This window comes from Cheilinus undulatus, linkage group 5 (assembly GCF_018320785.1).
Source record: "Cheilinus undulatus linkage group 5, ASM1832078v1, whole genome shotgun sequence".
Taxonomy (NCBI): Eukaryota; Metazoa; Chordata; class Actinopteri; order Labriformes; family Labridae; genus Cheilinus; species Cheilinus undulatus.
The window spans coordinates 36,024,532-36,048,796 of record NC_054869.1 but is presented as its reverse complement, the minus strand read 5'-3'; the positions used below and the strand labels follow the sequence as shown (position 1 = coordinate 36,048,796).

Sequence of the window (24,265 nt, the reverse complement as noted above, 5' to 3'; positions counted from 1 at the left end):
TAGCTCCGTCTGTAGAGCAGGTGTCCATACACCGAGGCTGGAGTCTTCAACACAGTGCTTTCAGGACTGCTATTTCATTCACGTCCTCCCCCACTCTCTCTCCTCATATTTCCTGTCTCTTTTGAGCTTTCCTTTCATAATAAAGGCAAAAAGCCCAATATATATTCTTAAAAAGAAATATGACTAAATGTCTTACGTTTTTTTAAGTATTGGTACTACCAATCATTAAAATAATGAAGCTTGTGTTGTTTTAAAACAAGTGGTATCCAAAAGTATCTAAATATTGAAGCTTCTGACAATCCTATTAGACTAAACTTGTGCGATGCAGCCACATTTACATGTGAACAGTCTCATACAAAGAGAGACTAACCTAACGTGTCTCCATTACTCCACAGCTGAAATGTATCCTATCTTCTTTCCATTCAGCCACCAGAATGGGACAAAGGCCTGGAATCTGCTTCTCCCAGTCTCACACAGTCAGGGAGAAAAAGCACTTTCCCCAAAGACCCGATGTCTCTTCACATGGATGCGGTTGCACCCCCCCCCTTTCCTCCCTCTCTCTAGTTCTCTCTCCCTTGGATAGCCATTTGTTTACACTAGCTCTAGGCTCAGCCATGTTTCCATGACGATACAAGCCCTAGGATGGTCACATGGCTCAGGGCAGACCTGAAGCACAAGATTCAGGATCAGTGCTTCTTCAAGGCCGTACCTTAGCGCTCAGACAAGAGATAAAGTATGACTAATAGACTTAAAAGTGTAATTTTAAGATATTAAAGCAGAATTTAAGGCCTGGAACATTTTCAGGGGTTTGGTGAGCCATATCCTTTACAAATTGAGCGGAATGGTATTCATTTAGCCAAAGCACTGATTGAGCATTTCCCTTTGTCTGATGGTAATTTGACTTTTTTATTGTGCCGCTCAAGTTTAAGGAAATAATCTTTAACTCAGCCTAGAGGTAAAATTGCATTTGAAAGCTCTGTTGGTAGAAAATCTTAACAAGTGCCTTTGTGTAATTCCTAGTCAAAAAAATGATTATGGATAAAAATATGTCAAATTCCCCTTTTACATCCAGATAAAGATATTTCAAGAAATACACAAGGCCTGGATTACTTGTAATGAGTAAAACTGGCTGTCAATGCAGCAAGCAAAATCCCTTGTCATCTATATTTAAACAGATCGAGTAGATTTTAGCCAGGCATTATTTACCCATGTCCTTCACACTGTGACGTTTTCTCTGTCAGAAAGGAAGAGGAGACCAAGATGGTAAACAAAGTGACATGGTCTGAGGCCGCATTCAACAACCATACTGCATGCAACTGGCAAAAATGACACAAACACTGCAGTTAGCATGCCAGGCCAGTTGACTGTTACTTTGTATTAAACAATGCACATGCACATTTGCTTCCTTCTTCACAGTGGTGAGGTGTAAATGTAGAAGAATGGCTAACGTTTGTGTGAGCAGACCATGAAGTAGGGTTGCTATTGTAATACAAAGCAAGTGAATATGAAGAAAATGTCAAGTGGGAGCATAAACAGAAGTCATGAGCCACATATGTTTTCATAGTCCACCTACTCCCACATGACTGGAACTGTAACGTTTTGGGGTTAGGGTTTTTAGGGCAGCTGTAAGAACCAAACAAAAGAGAAAAACGAGGACCCACTGCAGCAGCAAAGTTTGTAGGAAGCAGCTTTGACAAACTGCAGCTGCTTAGGCAGATCATTATGGATTTGATTCTGATTCTGGGGGTCCCCATTTGATTCAGAATTTATTTACGGTTCACAACATAATCTGTATTTCTTACAAAGAGGTGGTAATTTCAGCCTCTGCTCCAGTCCACTGTGCAATATCATTTGAAATTTAAAAGCTAATAAAGTGTGCTCAAAATAATGCTTTTTAAGATTAATTGTAGCCTTTCTTAATAAACTAATTAAAATAATGAATGGTGATGAAAATAGACCTGCAGCATATCTCGAACGTAGCAGAGCGAAGTGTTGGTCCAGGCATGTGTCGCTGCCGGTCTGGAGCACCAGCCGTGGAAATGCTCTGATAGACTAGAGAGGGAGCGATTTGCTCCGCTGTGCGATTCGCCGGCGTTTCGCGGCGCGTTCACTGTATGTGGAAATTGGAGGTAAGGACGCTGTAGGAAAGCAGGTTTTATGGTTAAACAAGTGACTGTGTTTACTGGTGACATTTTAGCTGAAGGTGTCAGTGGTTGTCGTAGTTACAGCATTGTTAGAACACTGAACATTTTATGTTATGTCATAGATATGCTATGGAGATATGAATTGATGAAAAATTTAACAAAGGATCTCTAAGTTTTCAATATCTGTTATTAACCCATACACATTTGTATAGTCACCTGCTTACACGGTCACTTGTCAAACCGTAAACACCAGTCTGTGACGTGAAAAACACGATAGAGCCAGTCATTTTTGTCATCCATGCCAACCAGCAGTTGTCGGCTGATATTCACTCCGGGTTGAATTCGGGCATATGCACCACTCTTCATGCAGACTATATGACTTCAGTTTAGCACAAAAGTATAAACGTCATGTCAGGCTTCATCTTACCTGGGATTGTACAAAACTTCATGAAGATGCACAGGTAGTGCAATATAAATGGAATCAACCCTACAAGCACTGAGCTTCCTGCTGTGTTCACACATTAGTTCAACTTTATTGGAAAATTTTGCTAAGGTATTGACAGAAAAGGTCCAAGTTAAGTCAGGGTGAAAAATTTTCTTTATGTAGCCCACCCAATTCTGAGGAATTTTCAGAAGTTCTGCACATGAAAAAAATGTTTAAATTATCTGAGAAAAGACTGACCTTCCAAGGAGTATTTTTGGGAGAAAAATTAAAGGCCATATCAGGTTGTTTTTCCAAAGTCCTTGGTAACATTCTTTCTGACACCCTTAAGAGTTCTGAGTCACATTTCTAGGCCTCTTTACACCATACTGTTTCACACATAGAAACAGCATGTTCGAAGACTTCTGTCTCTCTCCCTCTTTGGCGGTAGGCATGTGGGCTCAATCTCGACGGGCATTGTAAAAAGATAAAGGAACTCTCTAACCTAACAGGAAAAATAAAAACCAGATCCACCCACATGAAAAGAAAACAGCCCACACACAAACAAAAAGAAGAAGCCCTCATCCACTGAAGGAAAAAAAAACTCAGCCTGATAAGTGTCTCGCAGACAACACGTTCATGCAAGATTTACGTTTGGCATCTTAAATTCTGCACCTTCGTGGACGAAATGCTTGACATGTCAACGTGGGTCCTCGAGAAGCTCTTCGAAAAGCCTTGTGAATTCTTAGTTCTTCAAAAAATGTGTGTGAGTATGAGTGCGTTCTTGCACAAACATGCTCGGTGTTAAGTGGAACAGATTTCTGCTTACTGCTTTGTCACACAAACAACAAGCTAGCAGTGTGTGTGCAAATATTCTGTGTTCTCTTATCAGCCCCTTTGTTTAATGGGTGTTGCTCAAGTCTTTGTGTGCTTGTATTGCTATAAATTATGTCTCATATTGCCGACGTTCTGCCTGAACACTAAGCCCACGTGTGATTTAAAGGCAGCAGAAAATGACACAGCTCTGCAGCCATGCACGCACACCTGAAGCGTGGAGCTGAGCGTAAGGTTTGTGTTGTGATTTCACCATCTGTGGTACAAAAAAGAAAGGTAAAAAAAAAAAAAAAACAGGGAACCACCGGCTTGGTTGTTATTTCACCGTTTCATTGACATCATGATAAAAAGAGGCTGAGAGAGAGAGGAGATGACGCAGAAACCTAATTAAGATTCTCCAGAGCGTGAACAAATTAACCTGAGTTATGAGCATGCAGAAGCACAAGACATACACGCACAGACACACATACTCATCTAGGTGAAGCAGGGGAGGATGACATTCACACTCAAACAGGCATGACTGCCACGGACATTCAGAGATATTTCAGGCAAGGGGAGAGGCAAAATATTCTGGTCCAACACAACCATGGAAAAATGCACTGAAATAGGCCGCATGATTAATTATGGTTGTCAAAATTCAACACACTTCAATACTTTTTCCACACCACATGTTTAAAAATGATATCTCTGTTATTTTAAACAGTTGCTAGTATATTGAAAGTATTGAAAAATTTAAAAAGTGTGCTTGTAATTTTTGATCATTCAAAATAAGTCATTGCCCACTATTGTGTGCATAGGGCCTCACAAGAAATGGTTGCAATCTATGAAAAAGTAACAAATATTGAGTCTTTTTTTGAGAAAAGGACAGAGAGTAAGCATAGTGCTTGGTAAGCAAAAATAACATAAGCAAAAATTTAAGCTTAAAAATAAGACTGCATATTTGAGAGCCATTGTTTTCAAATGGTAGGTCGGGACTTTAAAGCTGGTCGCAGAGCCTTTTTCAGTAGGTCTCATGTTTACTTGGGAATAAGAAAAATTTAGGACCGTTTTTGTAGGACAGGAAACTAGAATTTTAAAGTTCAGTATTAGTGAAAATCAGAAAATATCAATATTGTTTTGATTTCCAAAATGTTGCCAATCAGTATGTTTGTTTAAAAAAATAAGTCCAGCTTTGGTCATAGCTTGTTTGGGATATTTAACCGGACTACTGTCTTTGTCCTAGTATGCAAGAGCTGGGGGAGAATGTACAAAAGTACAGTACCTATAAAATGTTTTTCACCCCCTTAGATGTTTACTCTTTTATTGATTTTATAAATCAGTCATGGTCAATATAATGTGGCTTTTTTGATTAAAAACAAAACTCTTGACTGTCAGTCCCCTTTAAGTCAGTATTTAGTAGAGTCACCTTTGGCTACAATCACAGCACTGAGTCTGTGTGGATAGGTCTCAATCAGGCCAGGACATCTGGACACTGCATTTTCTATTCACTTCTTCTTTGCAAAACTGCTCAAGCTCTGTCAGGTAGCACAGGGATCAGGCGTGAACAACCCTCTTCAAGTCCAGCCAAAATTCTCTATTGGATTATGGTCTGGACTTTGACTTGGGCACTTCAGAAAAATTAACCTTTTTGTCTTTAAATCATTTCTGTGTAGATTTTGCTGTTGCTTCTGGTTATTGTCTTGCTGGAAAATAAATTTTCTCCCAAACTGTAATTCTATCGCTGACTGAATTAGGTTGTCCTCCAGGACTTTCCTATATTTTGCTGCATTCATTTACCCTCTACCTTACAAGCTTTCCAGGGCCAGCCACCAAGAAGCATCCCCACAGCATGATGCTGCCACCATCGTGCTTCACAGTGGGGATGATCTGTTTGTGGTGATGTGCAGTGTCTGCCAAACGTAGCGTCTTGTCTGATGGCCAAAAAGCACCATTTTGGTCTCATTAGACCAAAGACCTTTTTGCTTCTTGGACATGGAGTCTCCCACATGCCTTTTGGCAAACTCTTGTCAAGATCTAATACAAGTTTTTTAACCAGTGTCTTGGTGGCCTCTCTTACTAGTCTCCTTGCACAAGTTTGCAAGCAATAAACTGTATACTGAACAGCAAAACAAGGTCAAATATAAGATAAAATGTTGGTATAATAGGAGTTTTACACCAACAGAAAGAATTTAAAAAATCATTGGTATTGTTTAAATTGTTATTAGACATCTGTATTGGCCTAATTTTCACAATCAGTGCATCTCTACTCTGCACTTTGCATTGTTTACCAATACAATGCATGCTATACCTCTAGCTTGGTGATAGCCAAAGGCAGCAGGTGCTGATGTGATCGTTCCTATGCTTTGTGGTATAGATGTAAGACTGTATCAGTCTGCAGCCCCATAATCTAGATATGTTAGTCTGACTTGAATACTTTGATTTAGTACTATTTTAGTCAGACTAACATGCATTCTAACAAGTCCAATAGGAAATTATGCTACTTTTTCTCACTGCGTGTAAAGATACTGGTTGTTTTTGTGCAATTCAGACAATGTGCAAGTCTGCCTGTGATGTTACTGATCAAAAACAGAAATCATCCAGTACGGGAAGCTTAGGTTTCTTGTCATAGCATCTGTTTAAACTTGAAAATTCTGGCATCATGACATCCAATGCCACCATAGAAAAATGCACCAAAATAAGCCACATAATGCATAACTAGCTGAATTTAAAGCAGCCCAAACAAAGCTTCCGCCTCATCACTCAGATTTGGGGCAGCAGCTTGATATAATGACATGTAGCTTCATGTGAGAAATTAGCTTAACAAGGAAAGCTGGATAAATAGGCTGTAGCATGTAGCCTGCTCTAATGACATTGCACAGAGCGACATATGCCAGGCATCAGTATGTCACTCCATAGGGACATGGGGCTTACGGTAACAGGATAGTAAGAGTGAGTTGGTGTGTGCGTGTGGTGTTAGTGTTGGTGGGGGGGTTGTTTTTTTATCTACTGGCACAGAGCCCCGAAGGCAGACGGGGGAAGGGTCAAAGGGAGGAGGAGCGGGACAGTACATGTCATAAATGAATGAGCCGGAGAAGACGAGGGGGTGAACTTGACCCAGACTGAAGGACTGAAACAGGAAGGAGGGTAATGAAGTGCAAACATGCTTTGTCATGCCATGTTAGAGCCATAGGATTAGAATTCTATAATTAGAGGACGGGGCACCATAATGCTAGCCCTCCTTTCAGCTTGATGAGCCGCCGAGTCTAAATTACACAAGGGGGGACAGAGAACAGATGCTGTGATGAGGACAGGCAGCTCTGGAAGTTTTCTATATACCTGTAAGTAAAGCTTGGTTACGGCACAGTGCAGCCTGAGTGACAAGATAAAGAGTGCTGAAACTTTGCATATTGCACGCTGAGATTTACTGATTTGTCTTTGATCAGATCATGACAATTTAATTTCTCTGACAGACAGCAGTTGTTGTGGGACTGTTCTGCGGGGCATCATGCATATTTCATTCTTTCATTTGCAGGTTTTAATGAATTATTACACACAGACGTTTCTCCTGCAGGTTGAGGTTAGGTATGTGTTCCTTCTACCTGGTCAGCTGCTGACAAATTCATCACTGATTCGACAGGATTGTTATAACACTGCTATACCAAGAGAGGCAATGGCCTGCTAGATAACGCTTGCATTCATATATGAATATTTATCTGGAAGGCTGGCACCGGAACAGATGAGCTCGCATGGGAGAAAGAACAACCCATCCATCTCCCTCTCTCCCCTTCTCTGCACTTCATTCTTTACTTTCATACATTGCCTTCTCTTGCAATCACCATTTCAATGCCTCTTTCCTCTTTTGCATTTTCCACCCACTTTCTCCCTCTAGGCTTCCCCTTCTTTTCTTGATATCACCCTATCTATTGCTCTTCCCCTTAAACGCCGTCCCCCTATCCGTTTCTCCTCTCCGCAGCACTGATGTATGGAAAGAGATGGAGGAGAAAAAAGGGAAAAGCGTGTGATTAATGTCTTTGAGAAAAAGATAAATAATCACAGGAGACTGGGGGCTGGTAGTTGGCCTTAGGGGAGTAAATATGGAGAGTTTTATAGCTGCTCACTTGGGAGAGAGGGGAGGTGGAGGAGGAGATGAGAGGGGGAGGAGAGGAATACGGCGACAGCAGATCCATTCAAGTATATTAGCTTTCCCCCCCATGCACAATAACCTCCGCATCTATTCTATTGCTCTACTGTCTTTCATCATCAACACTGAATCCCATCCCACTGACAGCACACACATGAGAAGACACATAAAGCCATGCACGCTTATGTGCACACACAAACACACCCTGCACTTTTTTTCCAGGCCAGACCCACTGTATGTGTTTGATGGGCCAATACATGTGGTGTGTGATGTGGCTGACAGCCCCCTCCCATGTTGCCCTGCTTTTAAGCCCTCATCCTCCAGTGGCTGCCTGTCCCCTGGAGTAGATTGCATCTTTTATTTATCATTTTTCTCTTCCTTGGCTTTATCTACCCAAGCTTAAAAACAAAATTCTGGGGCGAAAATTGCAATCAGCATAACATGCGCTCCTCCTGCTGTGTACTCGCCTGTCATCCTCCACTCTCTATGAGCATGCAGGATGAGACTGACAGCCCGTGCAGACGAAGACGCACACATGCATGCACAGATGCACGCACAAACCCCCCTCTGTGTTTATGAAACCCCCCTACACACTCTTTTCTCTCACTCTCTCTTTCTTTCACACACAAAAACACATGCATGGCCAAAGAAAAATGACCCCGTTACCCTCTTTGTCAGTGTTTCTCACTATTTTCCAAAGCACACACTGATGAAGTGCTCTATTTTACCCCGTGCTGAGTGTTTAGCTTCCCAAAGCCCCAAAAAGAGTGAGCACATAAATGAGTCTAATGCTGGGGAATCTGGTAAACAGGCCAGAGAGGGAGGGAGAGCTGCCTGCCTGTCTGCCTGCTCCATGGCTACTATTGTGCACTGCACATTCTCTGAGCCCACAAGAGCTGAAGCCATCTCCACACGGATTCTTTGGAGGGATAGTAAGCCAAGAAGTGAGAGAGGGAGAGATAGAGAGGGTTAGGGAAGGAGGGAGGGAGGAGGAAGAAGATCATGCATAAAATCTTGTTTGCAGAATGCATTAAGATTCAGATGAACTGGGGGGGTTAATGGGATTAGAATCCTGAACTGTTTCCAAGGGTGGGGAGTCGGATTGACAGCTGAGTCTATTGCACTGACGATTGCAGTGAAATATTGTGGCTCTGGCAAAGGCAGCCAGCCAGGCAGGCAGGCAGGAAGGGGGTTGCTGAGCCTACAGCACCTCTGTTTACTCCGAGCTTTACCACAAATAATGCAGAAGGCAGAGAGAGAAAAATCATCTTTGCCTTTACCAGCTTGCATAAAGCATGGGCTTCTACTGAATATTGGAAAGGCAACACAAAAAAGCTCCAGTCTGTCTCACAAAGGTGTTTGGCAAACAAAATAGAAGCACTGTGGCTTTAAATCGCCGTCCCTCCCACCCTTTCTAAATATCGTCTATTTAGCCAGCGGTGAAAAGATATAGGGGGCTTTTGTCTGCGTACCAATTGGTGGGGGCATGGAGAGCTGGAAAGACATAAAAATAGGAACAAAGTGCTAAGCTTCCAATTGGGATGGCTCTGGGCAATTCAATGCGCGCAGCTCACTGGGCAAAAACAAGGAGAAGTGGGCTACTATTACGGGCTTATCTGAAAATAGGCTATTCTCACACAGCTATAGGGTAGACTGGTGTGGAAATACCCTGCATTGTTTATAATTCACAGGGCTATGTGAGGCTAGCTCAAGCCCTTTAAAAGTCTGGCATGGTTCCACAGTAAAAGGCAAACCGTGTGAGTTAGATGTTTTGTGAATTAAATGTTGTTTTCCTGTATTATTGAATCGTTTTGGTCCACTCACCGACTTGCAATACGTTGTCCACCCAGCCACCCTCTAGCAGAGTGACACCCCGTAGGAAAGGCAGCTGGGTCTCGTCATTATTGTCCCCGCTAGTTCCACTTTCCTCTCCTCCGGCGTTGAAAGAGGAATACATACAGATCTCCTTCTCGCTTCTTGGGAATGACCAGTATACGATCCTCCTCTGGACGGGCTCCGGGATCCTCTCGAACCGCTCCTCCACCCTCTGGAACGGCCACTTCTCAGCGACTCTACGTGCCGCGATATCGAGCAACGACTCGGGGTTGTGCGTTTTTCCAGTCCCCGACCCTCCCGGAGCGGACCCCGCGCCGCCACACAGGACTCCTCCAGCCCGCTGCCCCTGTCTGCATGCCGGGTTGTAGCCGGGCCTGCAGCAGAGCCGCTTGGCTGGGGGCTGCTGGACTCGCTCGGCCATGATCGCACCGCTTCCAACCTGAAGCGCAGTTCCTCTCCGATCATATAAACGGGATAAGGAAGAGAAAAGGGCAATCTCGCACCGATTGTTTGCCGTACATGGAGAGACTGCCCTTATTTGGAAAGGGAGGCGGAGTTCGCGAGTTCCGTGAAGTCCTTTGTGTTGTCAAAGTAACCGGGATGGGCGGGATCCTGGAACGCAGCCAGCGCACGAGTGGCGCTATAAAAGGAACTGGAGGCGGAATTCCCGAACGTCGGCAAATCCTTTGTGAAGCCGTTCGGGAGCGCGAGGGCGGAGCCCTGGCGGCCGACGGCCTTTGAAGTTTCCTTCTTATTTGAGTTTAAAGGCGGGGACTTAATCCAGGGGCGGTCTCGTAGTTTCCCACAGGGGTAAAAGGGGGCAAAAATACTGACTTTTTCTCTTTGGAGCCTGTGCTACCACCCCAGGCTCTGGCTTCTTCAATAACAACGTGATGGTTGTTTTCGATTCTTTGGTCCAAAGGACTCTCAGCTGTCAAAGACAGAGAGGGCGTGGGAGGAGGAACATAAAGATGTGGAGCTGGACATGCTTGTCCTCTGTAGTCACTAATCAGTCATTTTGCTCTGCTTTTATAGCACTAGCTTGCTATGCTGGACACGGACATTTAATCACCAACTCTAAGACATTTTCTGTCTAGTTTCTCCTTACCTCACACTCACTAAAAACATAAAACATGTTTATTTTGAAAGGTAGCTCCACAGATTTTAGAGATTAGGATCAGTAGCCTGTGTTCTGATGGAATAGTAGTCCACTAAATCAACTGTAAAAACACATGAGGAAATATATATCAACTGTAAAAACACATGAGGAAATATATTGTAGCTTCTGAGTTACTTTGATAAATAATAATAATGAGAGCTAATCAATATGTCAAACATATAAGAAGTTGGAAAGATGTAGACATTTATCTAGGTAGTTCTGAAATGATCTCGCACTGCAGCATAGCTCAAGCTAGCTCAGGGGCAGGGCTTGACACGTTAAAGTCTCTGTAAACTGATTTAAGAAATCTTTATTGTAGGTTTTTTGTATGGCAGGCCATTGTGTTTTAAACCACTAGGCCAAATTTCTGTCATGAAAACATTTCTAGGTTTATAAAATAAAGCTTCAAAATCATGAAAAATGAGGCAAAAAGTGCTCGTGGGTGGTGTGGGCGTGTCAGCTGAATGAGATGAGACCGAACCCACTCACAAGACATAAGAGCCTCTCAAATAAAAAATAAAAAAATCATCTGTTCAGAGCGCAGCTGCCTTGCTCTGTGCCAGAGCAGAGACAGAAGTTGGGGATTAAATCAAGCAGCAAGCTCCGGTCCTGAAAAATGAAGCCAATACGGAAGCGCAAAAAAATCGCTATACCACGAGTGGCCACTTGAGGCTGGCTGCAGGAACACCGGAAGTCCCGTCTGGACACTTGTTAAACAGCCAGTTTTGACACTAGAAATAAACTGGTTACAGCCTGGTTCAAAACACCAAACGTGTCTCATTAGCTAGTGCCTTATTGTGCTCCCACTGTACGGGGGTGAATTTTTCTGTACCATTATCGTTTGGATTATATTTAGGATGAAAGCTGATTGGCGCGTCTCATTTGATTGACAGATAGTTCGGAAGGCCATTAGGTTGATCCAAAGTTTGGTTGAGACCGCGATTTCAATATGGAAGCCTCCACGAATTGGATTCAAGAGCTGTTTGAGTCCGCCTATTGTAAGCGGACGACTGACGTCACACAGGGTTTGTCCAGTTCTTTCTACAGTCTATATGTCTCTCTGTCATGATGTTTTCAATGACCTGTTGGCCACTGTGGCTGTTAGATTTGGAAAATTTACCGTACAATGCACAAAAACACAGCATGTAACTGTTAATCCCCATCAAGATTGCGGATGTCATGGGCTCATATAGTTTCCCTGATCAAACACAACTAAGTCAAGAAAGAGGTCTAAATCCAAAATTCAGTCAAAAAATAGATCTCAGTGTTTTCACATGTTTACGGCAACCTTATTCCAACATGTCTAGTGTATTAAGACACAAAGTTTGGATTTCACTTTACAGGATCTAACATATCAAGGGTAAACGATGGAGGGGTCCTGGGGCTCAATTTCCCACAGATTATTTGTTTAATGGACAATATTATGCACTTTCTTAAGCAGTTTAAAACTCAAATTTAGATTCAAAATTTAAAAGAAAAACATCATTTTGGACTAAATATTATAGTTTAACCAAGGAAAATCCTGCAGTGCTGGCATTTTTGTTTAATATCTAATTGCTCTCAGAGGGTCGGTATTGTTCTAAAATCATAATATATTATGTTGAAGATCAATGTTTTTACTGCCTCCTTAAAATGTCTGTTTACTTTTTTCAAATCATAAGGGTTTTTATGATTTTTTAAGGGTAGGGATTTGTTGTAAGAGTTTTTAATTGGAACTTTTCATTCTCAATTAAAAAAGCACATAAAACATATTATGGTGGTTTAGATTTATTCACAAAAATGCTGAAAGGTGTAACATTTAGAACAATGTTAAAAGTTTCATTATTTATTGTCAGTGGGAATAAAAATAATCTTTTTTTTTTTTTGTTATTAAGCTTGGATTCAAGAATTGATATTCCATGTTATGATCGTTAAGGCCCAGTTGTTTATCACGTTTCTTTTTGCATTTATCAATACGAGCACTGATAAGGAACAACCAACCTGACAGATTTGAGGCTTTCACAAAAACATTTGGGGCTTAAGCCTTAGTCACCTTTTGCTCCACCGATGGGCCAGCACCTTAAAAAGCAACCTCAAATATAGTTTTTTCTTTGCAAAATACGTTTCATCAAAATAATCACATTCTTCAACAAAGTCAGGAGCTCCATGTCTTTCTTCCAGTCCCTATAAATCCTCCCAATATATTATATAAACTAGTTTCAGATTCCCTTATTTGTTTTCATATCTGTTAACAACTTACTCCCTGTCTGTTTTCAAAATGTTATTCAGTTCAAATCTCAAATCCATCATTATAATACAAGGTCAGCCAATAATCTTCATCCAGCCTTTTAAGGAAAATTTTTTCACAATTTTCCATTCAATTTCAAGGACCTCATTGTTGGAAAAACTTACTAAATCATAATGGAAGCTGCACCAACTTAAATTCATTAAAGAAAAAACTAGATATTTTTTGTTGGACCAGCACAACACCCTTATTATCCTCTGATATATAGTACTTGCCTTTTTCCTTTATTTTCTGTCATTATATTGTTCTTCATATCCTGTGTTAGCACCTGTTTCTGATTAATTGTATTGTGATCATTTGTACCATTTGTGTTTCTTGTTTAATTCTATATCTTTTTTACTTTTTCTTCTCTTTGATCATTTGTGCAATAAGAGTAGATTTAAAACATGATATAATTTAGGAGCAAGTGCTCCATCAAGTAGTTATTTAAATCCTGCTATCTGGTCTTCTGTTGCATCAGTCTCTCACATCCTCCAGCTAGTTCCTCATATATCTCCCAACTTTGTAAAAATGCAACACTGAATTGCTTTGAATAGCTTCTTGCTCTGGGCCATGCTCTTTCCTCTTTACTCACTTCAGTAGAGTCTATCAACAGAAAAAGGGAAATCAAAGGATGTAAAAAATTCCTCACAGTCTGGCCAGACCAGTGGTTTTTCTTGTAACCATTATGACACATACCACTAGTGGAGCTTGTTAACTATAAACTGTGGTGCAGTCATTTTATGGTACTCCTCCCTGTCTGTTGATAATGTTAGTTCCATAGCTGTGCCAGGAAAAGGGGGCCTGTCCGTGGGAGTGAAATAGTCATCAGGGGTTTAGGGTGCGGCTGTATTGCAGACCCCCAGGGTTCTTCCTGCTTGACATGAAGCAGAAGCTAATAATTAAAGAGTATTGCAAAAACACCAACAGACTGTAGTTTTTTTTTCTAAATCATCAATAAAACTCAGCCAAAAGTCTGCTGATAAACCAGAAAGTGTGTTTGCAATGTGTCTGTATGTGTTCCCAGCTGCCCCTCTCGGTCCACTGTGAATCGGTCTAAAAGGCTGGCCTTTGAACTGCTCTGAAAGTGATCCATGCCGTATGGACAGAGCAGATGTGGCCTAACCTGATTTGGTTTCAATACTTCCCCACAGGAAGTTCACAAAGCCAGCAGGTCCCCTTTTGTTATGTTAGTCATCTTTCTCAGAGGGCCAGTGGAGATTTCTTTTTAAAACACAGTTATTGCCTCTTTCTTTATGCTCAGGACCAGTGATTCTCAACTGTTCTGGCCTCAGGACTCACTACCATCTCCTCAATACGAAATCCCAAACCAAACTTCTGAAAATGTTCAAATAACTCAAATTTGGTTTATGAAAAATATTGCAGTTTGGATCTTAGATGGGAAAACATGTCTGAACAAAGAGACAGGACAAAACACGTAAAAAAGCTTATCATGGGGGGCAGATGGCCTAGGGTTAGGTCACCCCGTACACGTGGATGGCCCTAGTTCAAATCCAGCCGATGGCTCCTTTTCCACATGTCTGCCCCCACTCTCTCATCCCTGTTTCTGATTTTATCCACTGTCCTCCTAACCTGACATGCCAGATGGATTTCTTTCATATCCATTTGCTTTGCAAGGTTACTGTCCTCCTCTATCAACGCAGGCATACAAGCCCTAAAATAAATCTCTATAATAAGAATATCATTACAGAAGCCCTTATACATCCACACTATTTGTGAAAACATACATTTTGGTTGTTTTTCTAAGGGTCTTGACAAATATCACCTTATCATGGTAAAACCCCTACATAAAAAGATAAATAAGTCACATGTATTCATTGTCATGGCAAAAGAGAGAAACGTGAAACATATGCATGCATGTCCTATGATATGTATATCTACAGTAGTTTTTTGGTCACATTTAAAATTTGAATAGATCTTAAGAAGTAAAATTAATAGTTGTGTTAAAACTTCTTAAATCAAATCAGACCATTTTAAACTCTTTTAGGCTTGGGTGTACATGTCAGTCAGTTTGCTGCAGTCAAAACCTAAAACTTCAGAACTTTAGACATTATCATCAAAACTACCAGTAAATCAATACAATTCACTTGCAGAGAAATGCAAAACAAGTGACTGAATTTTACTGAAGTGGATATTATAAATAGTGCAACCTTATTATTGATAATAATGATATTTTCTATTTATTATTATCATTATTATTATTATTATTATTATTATTATTATTCACTACTCAATTTCAGATGCTTTAAGAGCCTTACAGTTAATTGCAATATTTCTCACCCTTTTAGAGTTCTTTCCATGATACCAAATGCCCATAGTCCTACAATTAATTTGAGAATGAAATAGAAAGAAACTTATATAATATCTATAAATATGAAATCATATGTAAGATACACTATAATACCAAAAGTATTCGCTCACCTGCCTTGACCCACAAATGAACTTAGGTGACATCCCATTCTTAATCCATAGGGTTTAATGTGACATCAGTCCACCATTTAAAGCTGTGACAGCTTCAACTATTCCGGTGAAGGCTTTCCACAAGGTTTAGGAGTGTGTTTATGAGAATTTTTGACCATTCTTCCGGTAGTGCATTTGTGAGGTCACACTCTGATGTTGGACCAGAAGGCCTGGCTCTCAGTCTTCCTCTCTAATTCATCCCAAAGGTTTTCTAGCAGGTTGAGGTCAGGACTCTGTGCAGGCCAGTCAAGTTCATCCAAACCAAACTCTCTCATCCATGTCTTTATGGACCTTGCTTTGTGCATTCAGTGTTCCTTTCACTGGAACTAAGGGGCCAAGCCCAGCTCCTGAAAAACAACCCAACACCATAAGCCCCCCTCCACCAAACTTTACATTTAGCACAGTGCATTCAGACAAGTAATTTTCTCCTGGCCAAAGCCAGACTCATCCATCAGATTGCCAGATGGCAGAGCGCGATTCGTCACTCCAGAGAACACGTCTCCACTGCTCTAAAGTCCAGTGGAGGCGTGTTTTACACCACTGCATCTGACATTTTGCATTGCACTTGGTGATGTATGGCTTGGATGCAGCTGCTCAGCTATGGAAACCCATTCCATGAAGCTCTACACGCTGTTCTTGAGTTAATCTGAAGGCCACGTGAAGTTTGGAGGTCTGTAGCGACTGACTCTGCAGAAAGTTGGCAACCTCTGTGCACTATGCACCTCAGCATCCACTGACCCCGCTCCGTCATTTTACGTGGCCTACCACTCTGTGGCTAATTTACTGTCATTCCTAATCGCTTCCACTTTGTTATAATACCACTGACAGTTGACTGTGGAATAGTTAAGACTTGTTGAACAGGTGGCATCCTATCAGAGGAACACGCTGGAATTCACTGAGCTCCTGAGAGTGACCCATTCTTTCACAAATGTTTGTAGAAACAGTCTGCATGCCTAGGTGCTTGATTTTATACACCTGTGGCCATGGAAGTGATTGGAACAACTGATTTCAATTATTTGGATGGTAAAGTGAATACTTTTGGCAATATAGTGTAGCTCTGCGTATAATGGTGTCTTAAAAAACTCACGAATGATAAAATAAACGCCCTAGTCAAAGTTTTGCTCATTAGATTCTGTTTATAACCTTACTGAACTACATTTCCCATGTTTCAACGATTACGTCATATCCAATCACGAGCAAGCGGTAAGCAGCGACCACACCAATCACACTTCCTGGAACAGGGAGGAGCTGGGGTTTTTCGTGGATATCACTAAAGTCTCTGCTCTTGGGTATGTTTTTTTTTTTACTACGTTCATTTTAATACCACCGTGTTTCATTTAAGTGAGAGGATATTATTTTGTCGAATGAATTTGCAATTTCATATCGTAGTTCCGCTAAGAGTGTAGCTCTGTTTCCGTTAAGTTAGGCCGTTATAGATTGGCGGTTTGACGTTAGCTCACCCTGCTAATGGTTCGGGATAAGTAAGCTCTTCAGCAACAGTACCTAATATCAGATCGTATTCCAGTGATAGATAGATGGAGTTTAATATTTTACTAAGCTTCTATTAGCTTTAACGTAGCTACGACCATAGTAAATGGGTTGAAATCTCTTGAGTCCAGCTAACGGATGCTAGCTCAGGCAGGGGTTGATGCAACTAAGTCGGGTGATCTTTGGTAGTCTAACGTCTGTTTACTCACAGCCATGAACAGGTTGGTAAACCATGGTTCATATTAAATGATTTTGTTAAATTGATGAATACATTTGCGAAGACAGTCACGACGTGGGTAAAAGTGTGGTAACCTGTTGCTAAATGTAACTGTAACCATGAATAGACATGGTCTATGTGTGGGTTAATTTAGAGTTAATAGACATGACCAGCAAATGTCACGGCTTTTGCGAGGCCAATCGTCATTTCACGTGACTGTAATCATTTGACGTGTTACTAAATAGTTAATGCAAATGATTGATCACTGTAAAGTTGTAATGGTTGAGAGGTTGCGCTGAAAACGTATCCCAATGACTCCAGTGTTATATCTAGTTTGTAAAAGTTAAAGTCTTTTTGTGGTAGCAGTTTAACTTTAGTCTCACTCTTTATTGTTGTGTCAATCATCATCAATGCTTTATTATTTCACGGAAAACAAAAGACATACTTGACACTCAACATTAAGATACCTTTTCACTCCTATGAAAAATTGCCTAATTAATTCATTACCAGGCTGCATAATCTAAGTTATGATCCCAGATTCTTGAACTTTAATATGATATTCTTAAAAATCAAATGATATGTATACTGTTTCAATACCATGGCCACACAAATAGAGGCCCTATGCACCCATTTTTTTGTAAGTTTATATTTTCAACAAAAAAAAAAAAGCAAACAAATGCCAAAATAGTACAAAAAAACGTTGCTTGAGGGTCTGACAATTAAATCAGTATGCAGGTGTATTCTTGCATTTTTTGGGGGTTCATGCCTCTCCTACATACCTATCTTATGAAATAGATGTAGTTATGGTGCCCTTCAAATCTGTCCATCCTATCCATATTCAACAAGTATGGATGTATTGAAAATCTAAACAACCCTTAAAAAGGACTCACAATATTTTCAGTATGATATCAGTATCAGCAGAGAATGTAGCTTGAAAAGTTGATTATTGGTATCAACAGATATGAACATTTCTGCTTATATTTACAATAGGGATGCATTATATTATCAGTATGATATCTGTATCAGAAGATATGACGTTTTATTACCAATATTTTGGCTCCAAAAATCTGCCTATATCAGCTGTTAATACTGGCTGTAAAAAATAAGTTAAGTTTTAGGCTGGACCAACAGACCTACATCAGCTGAAGTCTTTTTTTTTTTTTTTTTTCAATTCATGCTATTCCATACATTTACAAGTGTGTTGTAAGGACTGGAGTATGTTCATTTGTTTATCCTCCAACTTTAAAGTTTGTGATTTAAGAGCTTAAGTTTTAGGTCTGAACTACATTTAAATATCTGTATCAATATCAGTATCAGCTAAATTATTTTGTAAATCTCGGCATATTGGCAAAAATCCATTATCATACATCCTTAATGTACAACCAGTATATCAGGCCGTATGTACAAATAACTGTGGAGATTTGGTAGGACCAACTGACCCACGTCAGTCTTTTTCTGTGTTCATCCTCACTCCTTAATCTTTAAAGTGGGTTCTAAGAAATGAAGCTGGTTTCTGTGTTTATCCTTAAACTAGAAAGCTTTAGGTCTGCACTGCATTTATATATCAGTATCAGCAAAAATCCAATAGCATGCGGTCGTAACCTTAATTTCATCCAGAAGAGGAAGTCCTGATGAATACTAGTCTGTGTTGGGCATATGATGGTCCATACTAAGGGACCTAATCTGATCAGCTTGAAAAGATTTGGGCACGCAATATTATATTATTGTACAATGAAAGTATTCAGACTCCTTTCACCTCTTAATTTTGTTATGTTGCAGCTGATGCTACAGTCAAAAGAAATCAGTTTTATTCTCATTAATCTACACTCAGTGTGATATAAATCTTTACTACCAGGGCATCAAGGAGGCTCTCAAGTCTGAAATTTAAGTTTTATTTATTTGCATCACTGTGGGACACCACCTTAACTTTTCAAATATTTAAACTGCTGATTGGACGCAATTGTTAGACATACAGGTTAAGTACTAGTATTTCTAATTTAGGGCAAGGTCAAACTATAAGTTTTGTATAATTTGTAACTTCATAAGCTCCTCTTTTTTCTACTATTCATCAAATAATTTATTTTCAGTATTTAAAGATATTAAATCGAGAAGCTTCAAATTGTAAAATTTAAACTATCAAATATTTGCCCTTTTGGTATTTTCAGTCATGGATTTGTGAATGAGACAAACAAAATGATTCTAAGCACATTTTCAGTATATATACAGTGTTGAACAAATTTATTAGCCCACCCTAACCCTAACCAAAGTAAGGTTTATGCCACAGCTGCCCTAAATTAACAGCATTGGTAATTACCAAAATCATTTTTTATGTTTCTGCAATGGTTAATACACCAATATGTAGAAGCTCTTTAACCCAAATCATATTTTTAATGCTAAAATATCATTATTCTTATCCATGCATTTTCAAAGTTACTGATTTACAAAAAAAAAAAAAAAGAAAAAATAGTACAGCACATTAATATTTCTTGATTAATATGTCAAATTATAGTTCATTACTTGCATTCCTGAACAGAAAAATGAGTTTTAGTGGTTGAATGTTATGCTTGATTAATTTTTGACTTCACAGAGAAGCCCTGTGAGCCGGCTCAAATTTGGGTGTATTCAGTTTGAAATCCCTCATTCCTGTTTAAAATGGCGAAACATGGAGAGCTCACTGAAAATGAAAGTGTCTGCATTAAAGCACTTCATGATGCTGGATGGTCTCTGAGACAAATATGACAGGTGGTCTAATAAATTTGTTAAACACTGTATATATATTTTTTTAGACAGAAAATCCACTGATTTAAAGATTTGACAGATAAGGAAATTACACACACTGTGATTGTAGGTGGTGGTCATATCTTTCATTATTAATAAAAGATCCTTTGATTATTGTTTTATGTATTTTAAATAGCCACCAGCTCTTGCTATTCACTACTTCTCTTCTTTCTCTGCTCTCTATCTCAGGGTTTTATCAAGCTTCGTCTTTGCATACAGAGATGATTGACGTAGGAGCATGGGCAGAGTACGTGGTGGAGTGGGCAGCCAAAGACCCCTATGGTTTCCTTACCACTGTTATACTGGCTCTCACACCCCTCTTTATCGCCAGTGCACTGCTGTCCTGGAAGCTGGCCAAGATGATTGAGGCACGTGACCGGGAACAGAAGAAAAAACAGAAACGCCAGGAAAATATAGCCAAGGCCAAGAGAACCAAGAAAGACTGAGCCTGTGAGGGCAGAAAGAGGGCATAAAAATATAACGGGAGAGACCACCACGCTCACAGCCCTCCTTGTTTTAAATAATGACACGGTGCCCTTCCTCGTCCCAGCCCTACTGTCAGCACAGGGCCACTATGCCTCATGTCTGGGGTGGGAGGAGGGACACTGGCCCCACAGGCCGTACAGTGCTGAGGCAGACAGTGCTGCCTGGAGGAGACTCGTCCCTGTGGGACTTTGGTCAGCAAGAGCACAGTGGTCATCTGTATGACGTTTTTCTACAGAGATCTGCTGATAATATTGCGCAGCTGTTGCAACACCTTGCATTCCATTGTTAGCATCCATGTTCTGCTGAATTGATGATATAACAAGTAAACTGGAACTTTATCAAAGTTACTTTCAAAATATCCAAAATAATACTTTCTAATAAAGTTTTCATGGTTGATAAGAAAATTCAGTTTTCTGTTTGGATTTAATCTTGGACTGGAAAACGTATCATAAGTGTTTTAAATTCAGTGCACTTAAGACATATTCCTCCTACTATGTTGTCTGATAACATGAACCAGAGTTTGTGTTTTAGTCTGAGTCAGAAAGAAGAATGATGGCAAAGAGAAAAACAAATTTAGAGTTTAATCTAGGCAGTGACTTGTCTTTGGGAGTTGCATGAACACATGCTGTGTGCATTAAGAGTGTGATGAGTGAGTTTAGGTTATGCAATGTTGTATGCACAAGGGGTACAATGAAAAGAACAGCACCAAAACATATTGACTGAGGGAAACAGGGAAATATTTGACCACCCAACATGATGCCAAACATTCCTTTACTAATGTTGAATTGAAGGAAGTGAACTTGGATGGTTAGCTCAGGTTTTATCATTTCACAGGCAGTAATTGTGTTTCATTCACTGTATGGTCTTACTTTAGATTTGTGTGCAAAGAATTAATTTCATATCTTATTTGATCAGTGATAAACCTAATTACACTTATAGTGACTGAGTCTGAAAAAGTTTTATTCTCATAAGCTCTGACGGATAAAAAAAGTTTACGGTTATGAATTGTAAAAGTGTATCAATTAGGCAATTGAATGCATCATTATTAATCCAGACGGATAGATTTGCTTACATTCATGCCACTTTTCAACTTCATTCTGCTTTTACTCTGCTGAACTTTCTCCTGAACTGTCATAAACATGCACAGTGGTTTTAAGTGAAAGAACTTGTTATTGGGAATCAATGTGTGGTGACATAATTCATTCTCATGACAGCGTATTTAAAAGCAGCAGATGGCAATTTCATAATAAAAAAACATCACAAACTGAAAAGGCACTATCCTCAAGCTTTGGCTTATTTATGACTTCAGTTAGAGGTTACGGATCTTACCAATCATGAGACTAAACTTTTTCTTGCCTGTTTCTTTAACAAGTCATACTTCTCTTTGTTAAAATGTAATGTCACTTAGAATAGCTACACATTTTGTTCGTTATAGCTGAAGACTTCAAGTCTGTTCCTGTTATTGACCTCAGTTTCCTTCAATTTATTTTTTTATTTCAAATGGTTTTTAGATTTATTTACAAGGGATAGGACAGTGCATGGAGTTGATAGGGAGAGAGAGGAGCCACAGGCTGGATTCAAGCTCAGGCTGCCGGCTTCTGGGACAACAGTTTCTGTACGTGGGGTGCACAGACAGTACAACTAAGCTGACTAGTTCCCTATCTGCTTGAAGTTCAAACACTTCTTATTTGTTTGTTCCTTTTTTCACCATTGAGAAGTCAACATTAAACTGCATTTATTAAAAAAAATTTCTTATATTATCCCTTTCACATAGAACACTCAATTTAAAGTCTGTCACACAAAAAAACATTTTTTTGTTTGCCTTTTTTTTGATAAAACCCTAAAGAACTTCACAGTGAATCATTGTATTCACCCATTGGCAGCTCCAGAATGAGAGGCTATAGTCCTGCATACTTATAGCCATATACACAGAGGGTGGAAGCATAATAAATATTTGTACACATTTTTACAATGAAATAAAACCAACTCATAATTAACACTTAGTATGTGGAACATGCTGAGTCATTAAAACTCAGTTTGATTTGAGCAGATCAAACTCTGGTGTTTCTGAGGTCACAGTTTGTATTTGTGTTGATATAAAGTATATTGTATTGTAAATAAAATGTTTCCAATAGGGTTATAGCAAAACCAGATTTTAAGCTTCAGTATGATTCAAGTGAAGTTCGATTGTTCAAGCCTGTTTGGATAACAAGTCAACAAAAATAGAAGTCCTAGGCACCCAATAATTTGTTATTTCCTTTTTTAAATTACCAAAAATTGCAGGAAAACCTCCGCACACTCCCTCACTCTCTGCTCTCACAAATTGCATAAAGACATTGGAAACATTTAAAGAACTTGCGTGATAATGGTTAACAATATGACTGAGGATCTGTTATATTTTTTAAAGCTTTGGTTCTTTTTGATACTTTCATCATGAAAATATCTGGGGCCCTATTCATATTTTACTTTCATAATGCAATTTTGGACATTCAGATACCAAGTGATGCATCAAAAATGTGTCTGTAGTGATAACCTATCAGAATTTACTTGCCCGCCTCTATTTTTTTTTTTTTTTTTGCAACCACAGATTATATGTACTTTTAAAAAGCTAAATCAAACATACATAGCAAATATTTTTTCTTTTTTAAAAAAAATATTTGAAATCACACATAATAGACAATGATACAATGACTGGCAAAAAGAATTCCAGCATGATCCCTCTTTTAAGTTTTTCTTTAAAGTAGAGATGAAAAAAAGAGAAAATATTAGCAAGAAGAGGAAAAAAATTACACATTTCAACATAAAAACATGGGTTGTCTCTTATCTAATAAAACAGGAAAAAAAAGGATAAAGATTTTCGATTCACAATCCTTAAAATTTGTTCTTCTGAAGCCGCAATAAAAAGATGATTAGTTCCATTACATATATTTCATAACTTGTACTGTCCCAGTCTTCTATAGTTGGAGCTTCTGGCTTAAACCATTTTTTTGTTATTGCCTTACGGGCAGCAATACTCAATACTGCAAACAAATACCTAGATTTCTTGTCTGTAGATGACTTGCCCGCCTCTTATGCAAACATCAGCCAATACATGGCTCTCTCACGGTGGCTTAATATCCCTAAATGGCTTTGGGCAATGATGCTGCTGGAGATAAGAATGAAAGGGCTGTAATTAAGGTGCGAGCTAAAAGGCTAGCATGCTTTTAAAGGAAAAAGTGATATGCTATTAGGTATATAGATCTTGTGGTGTTTTTGATAGATCAAAATGACGACAATTCAAGACACATTACAAGGGAGTCATGATGTGCCATGAGCCAATGAGCCACTTGATAGAGCTGTCTCCTTTAGTGAGTGTCGGGTGCTGGCTCCTGTTGCAAAGACCGTTTCCTCTTTTCCATTTTTGTTGTTGTTGATAATACATAAGAAGGCAAATCGGCCCCAAATGAAGAGTTATTTGTGAACTGTAGAAGAGCTCAACTAATAATCTGGATCTCTAGAAAGAGCCAGAATTCCCACAGCGAGGCTGGTCGGACATAAATACAGCCATGCTTTTTGATTACTCTTGGAATACAGGAGATCTTCTCAGTTGGTCTTTACTGTTCCTTAGTACATGTTGCATCTACACAACCAATCCAGTCCAGATGAAGGCCTCCATAACAGTGAGCAGCTTGGCTCTACTTGGTTTGACTTGGCACTGCAGCCCAGTGTGGCAGGGAAAACCAAGCCACCCTTTGAGGACATGTTTAGAGCGGATGATGCTGCATTTTGAGACAATTGCATTAAATAGCAGTGCTTCAGTAAGCATCATTTTGTTCCTCCAGAAGAAGAAGAAGCACCCATTGTTTTACTACAAAGTTTCTTCTTCTTTTATTGGTAGTCTGGCAGGTATTTCAAAGTTTGGTGCAGCGGTTGCTGTCTAAACACATCTGCGAGGCACCCTCAAATGATAACAAACCGGTGTGATGTCACTGCAGCGCTCTTGGAGTCGGGCCAAGCACGTCTTGGTTTTGATTGGTGCGGCCACAAGTCATTATGGAA

General features: G+C 39.7%; 2 protein-coding genes across 2 annotated transcripts in view; one reads left to right on the top strand and one right to left on the bottom strand.

The window, feature by feature from the left end:
- LOC121509695 (zinc finger SWIM domain-containing protein 6) overlaps positions 1-9,821 on the bottom strand; it is a 94,256-nt gene extending 84,435 nt beyond the window's left edge. The window contains exon 1 of the mRNA XM_041787283.1: positions 9,344-9,821. Within this exon, the coding sequence (XP_041643217.1) occupies positions 9,344-9,776 (433 nt within the window). The 5' untranslated portion in view covers positions 9,777-9,821. The remainder of the gene's footprint in view (positions 1-9,343) is intronic.
- Positions 9,822-16,467: 6,646 nt separating this feature from the next.
- On the top strand, positions 16,468-20,631 carry smim15 (small integral membrane protein 15). Its single transcript, XM_041786586.1, has 2 exons — positions 16,468-16,547; positions 19,931-20,631. The coding sequence occupies exon 2, from the start codon at positions 19,963-19,965 to the stop codon at positions 20,185-20,187; it is 225 nt and encodes a 74-aa protein (XP_041642520.1). The 5' UTR covers positions 16,468-16,547; positions 19,931-19,962; the 3' UTR covers positions 20,188-20,631.
- The last annotated feature ends 3,634 nt before the right edge of the window (positions 20,632-24,265 follow it).

Coding starts and splice junctions, on each gene's coding strand:
- smim15 (XM_041786586.1), top strand. CDS start 19,963: ATGATTGACGTAGGAGCATGGGCAGAGTACGTGGTGGAGTGGGCAGCC.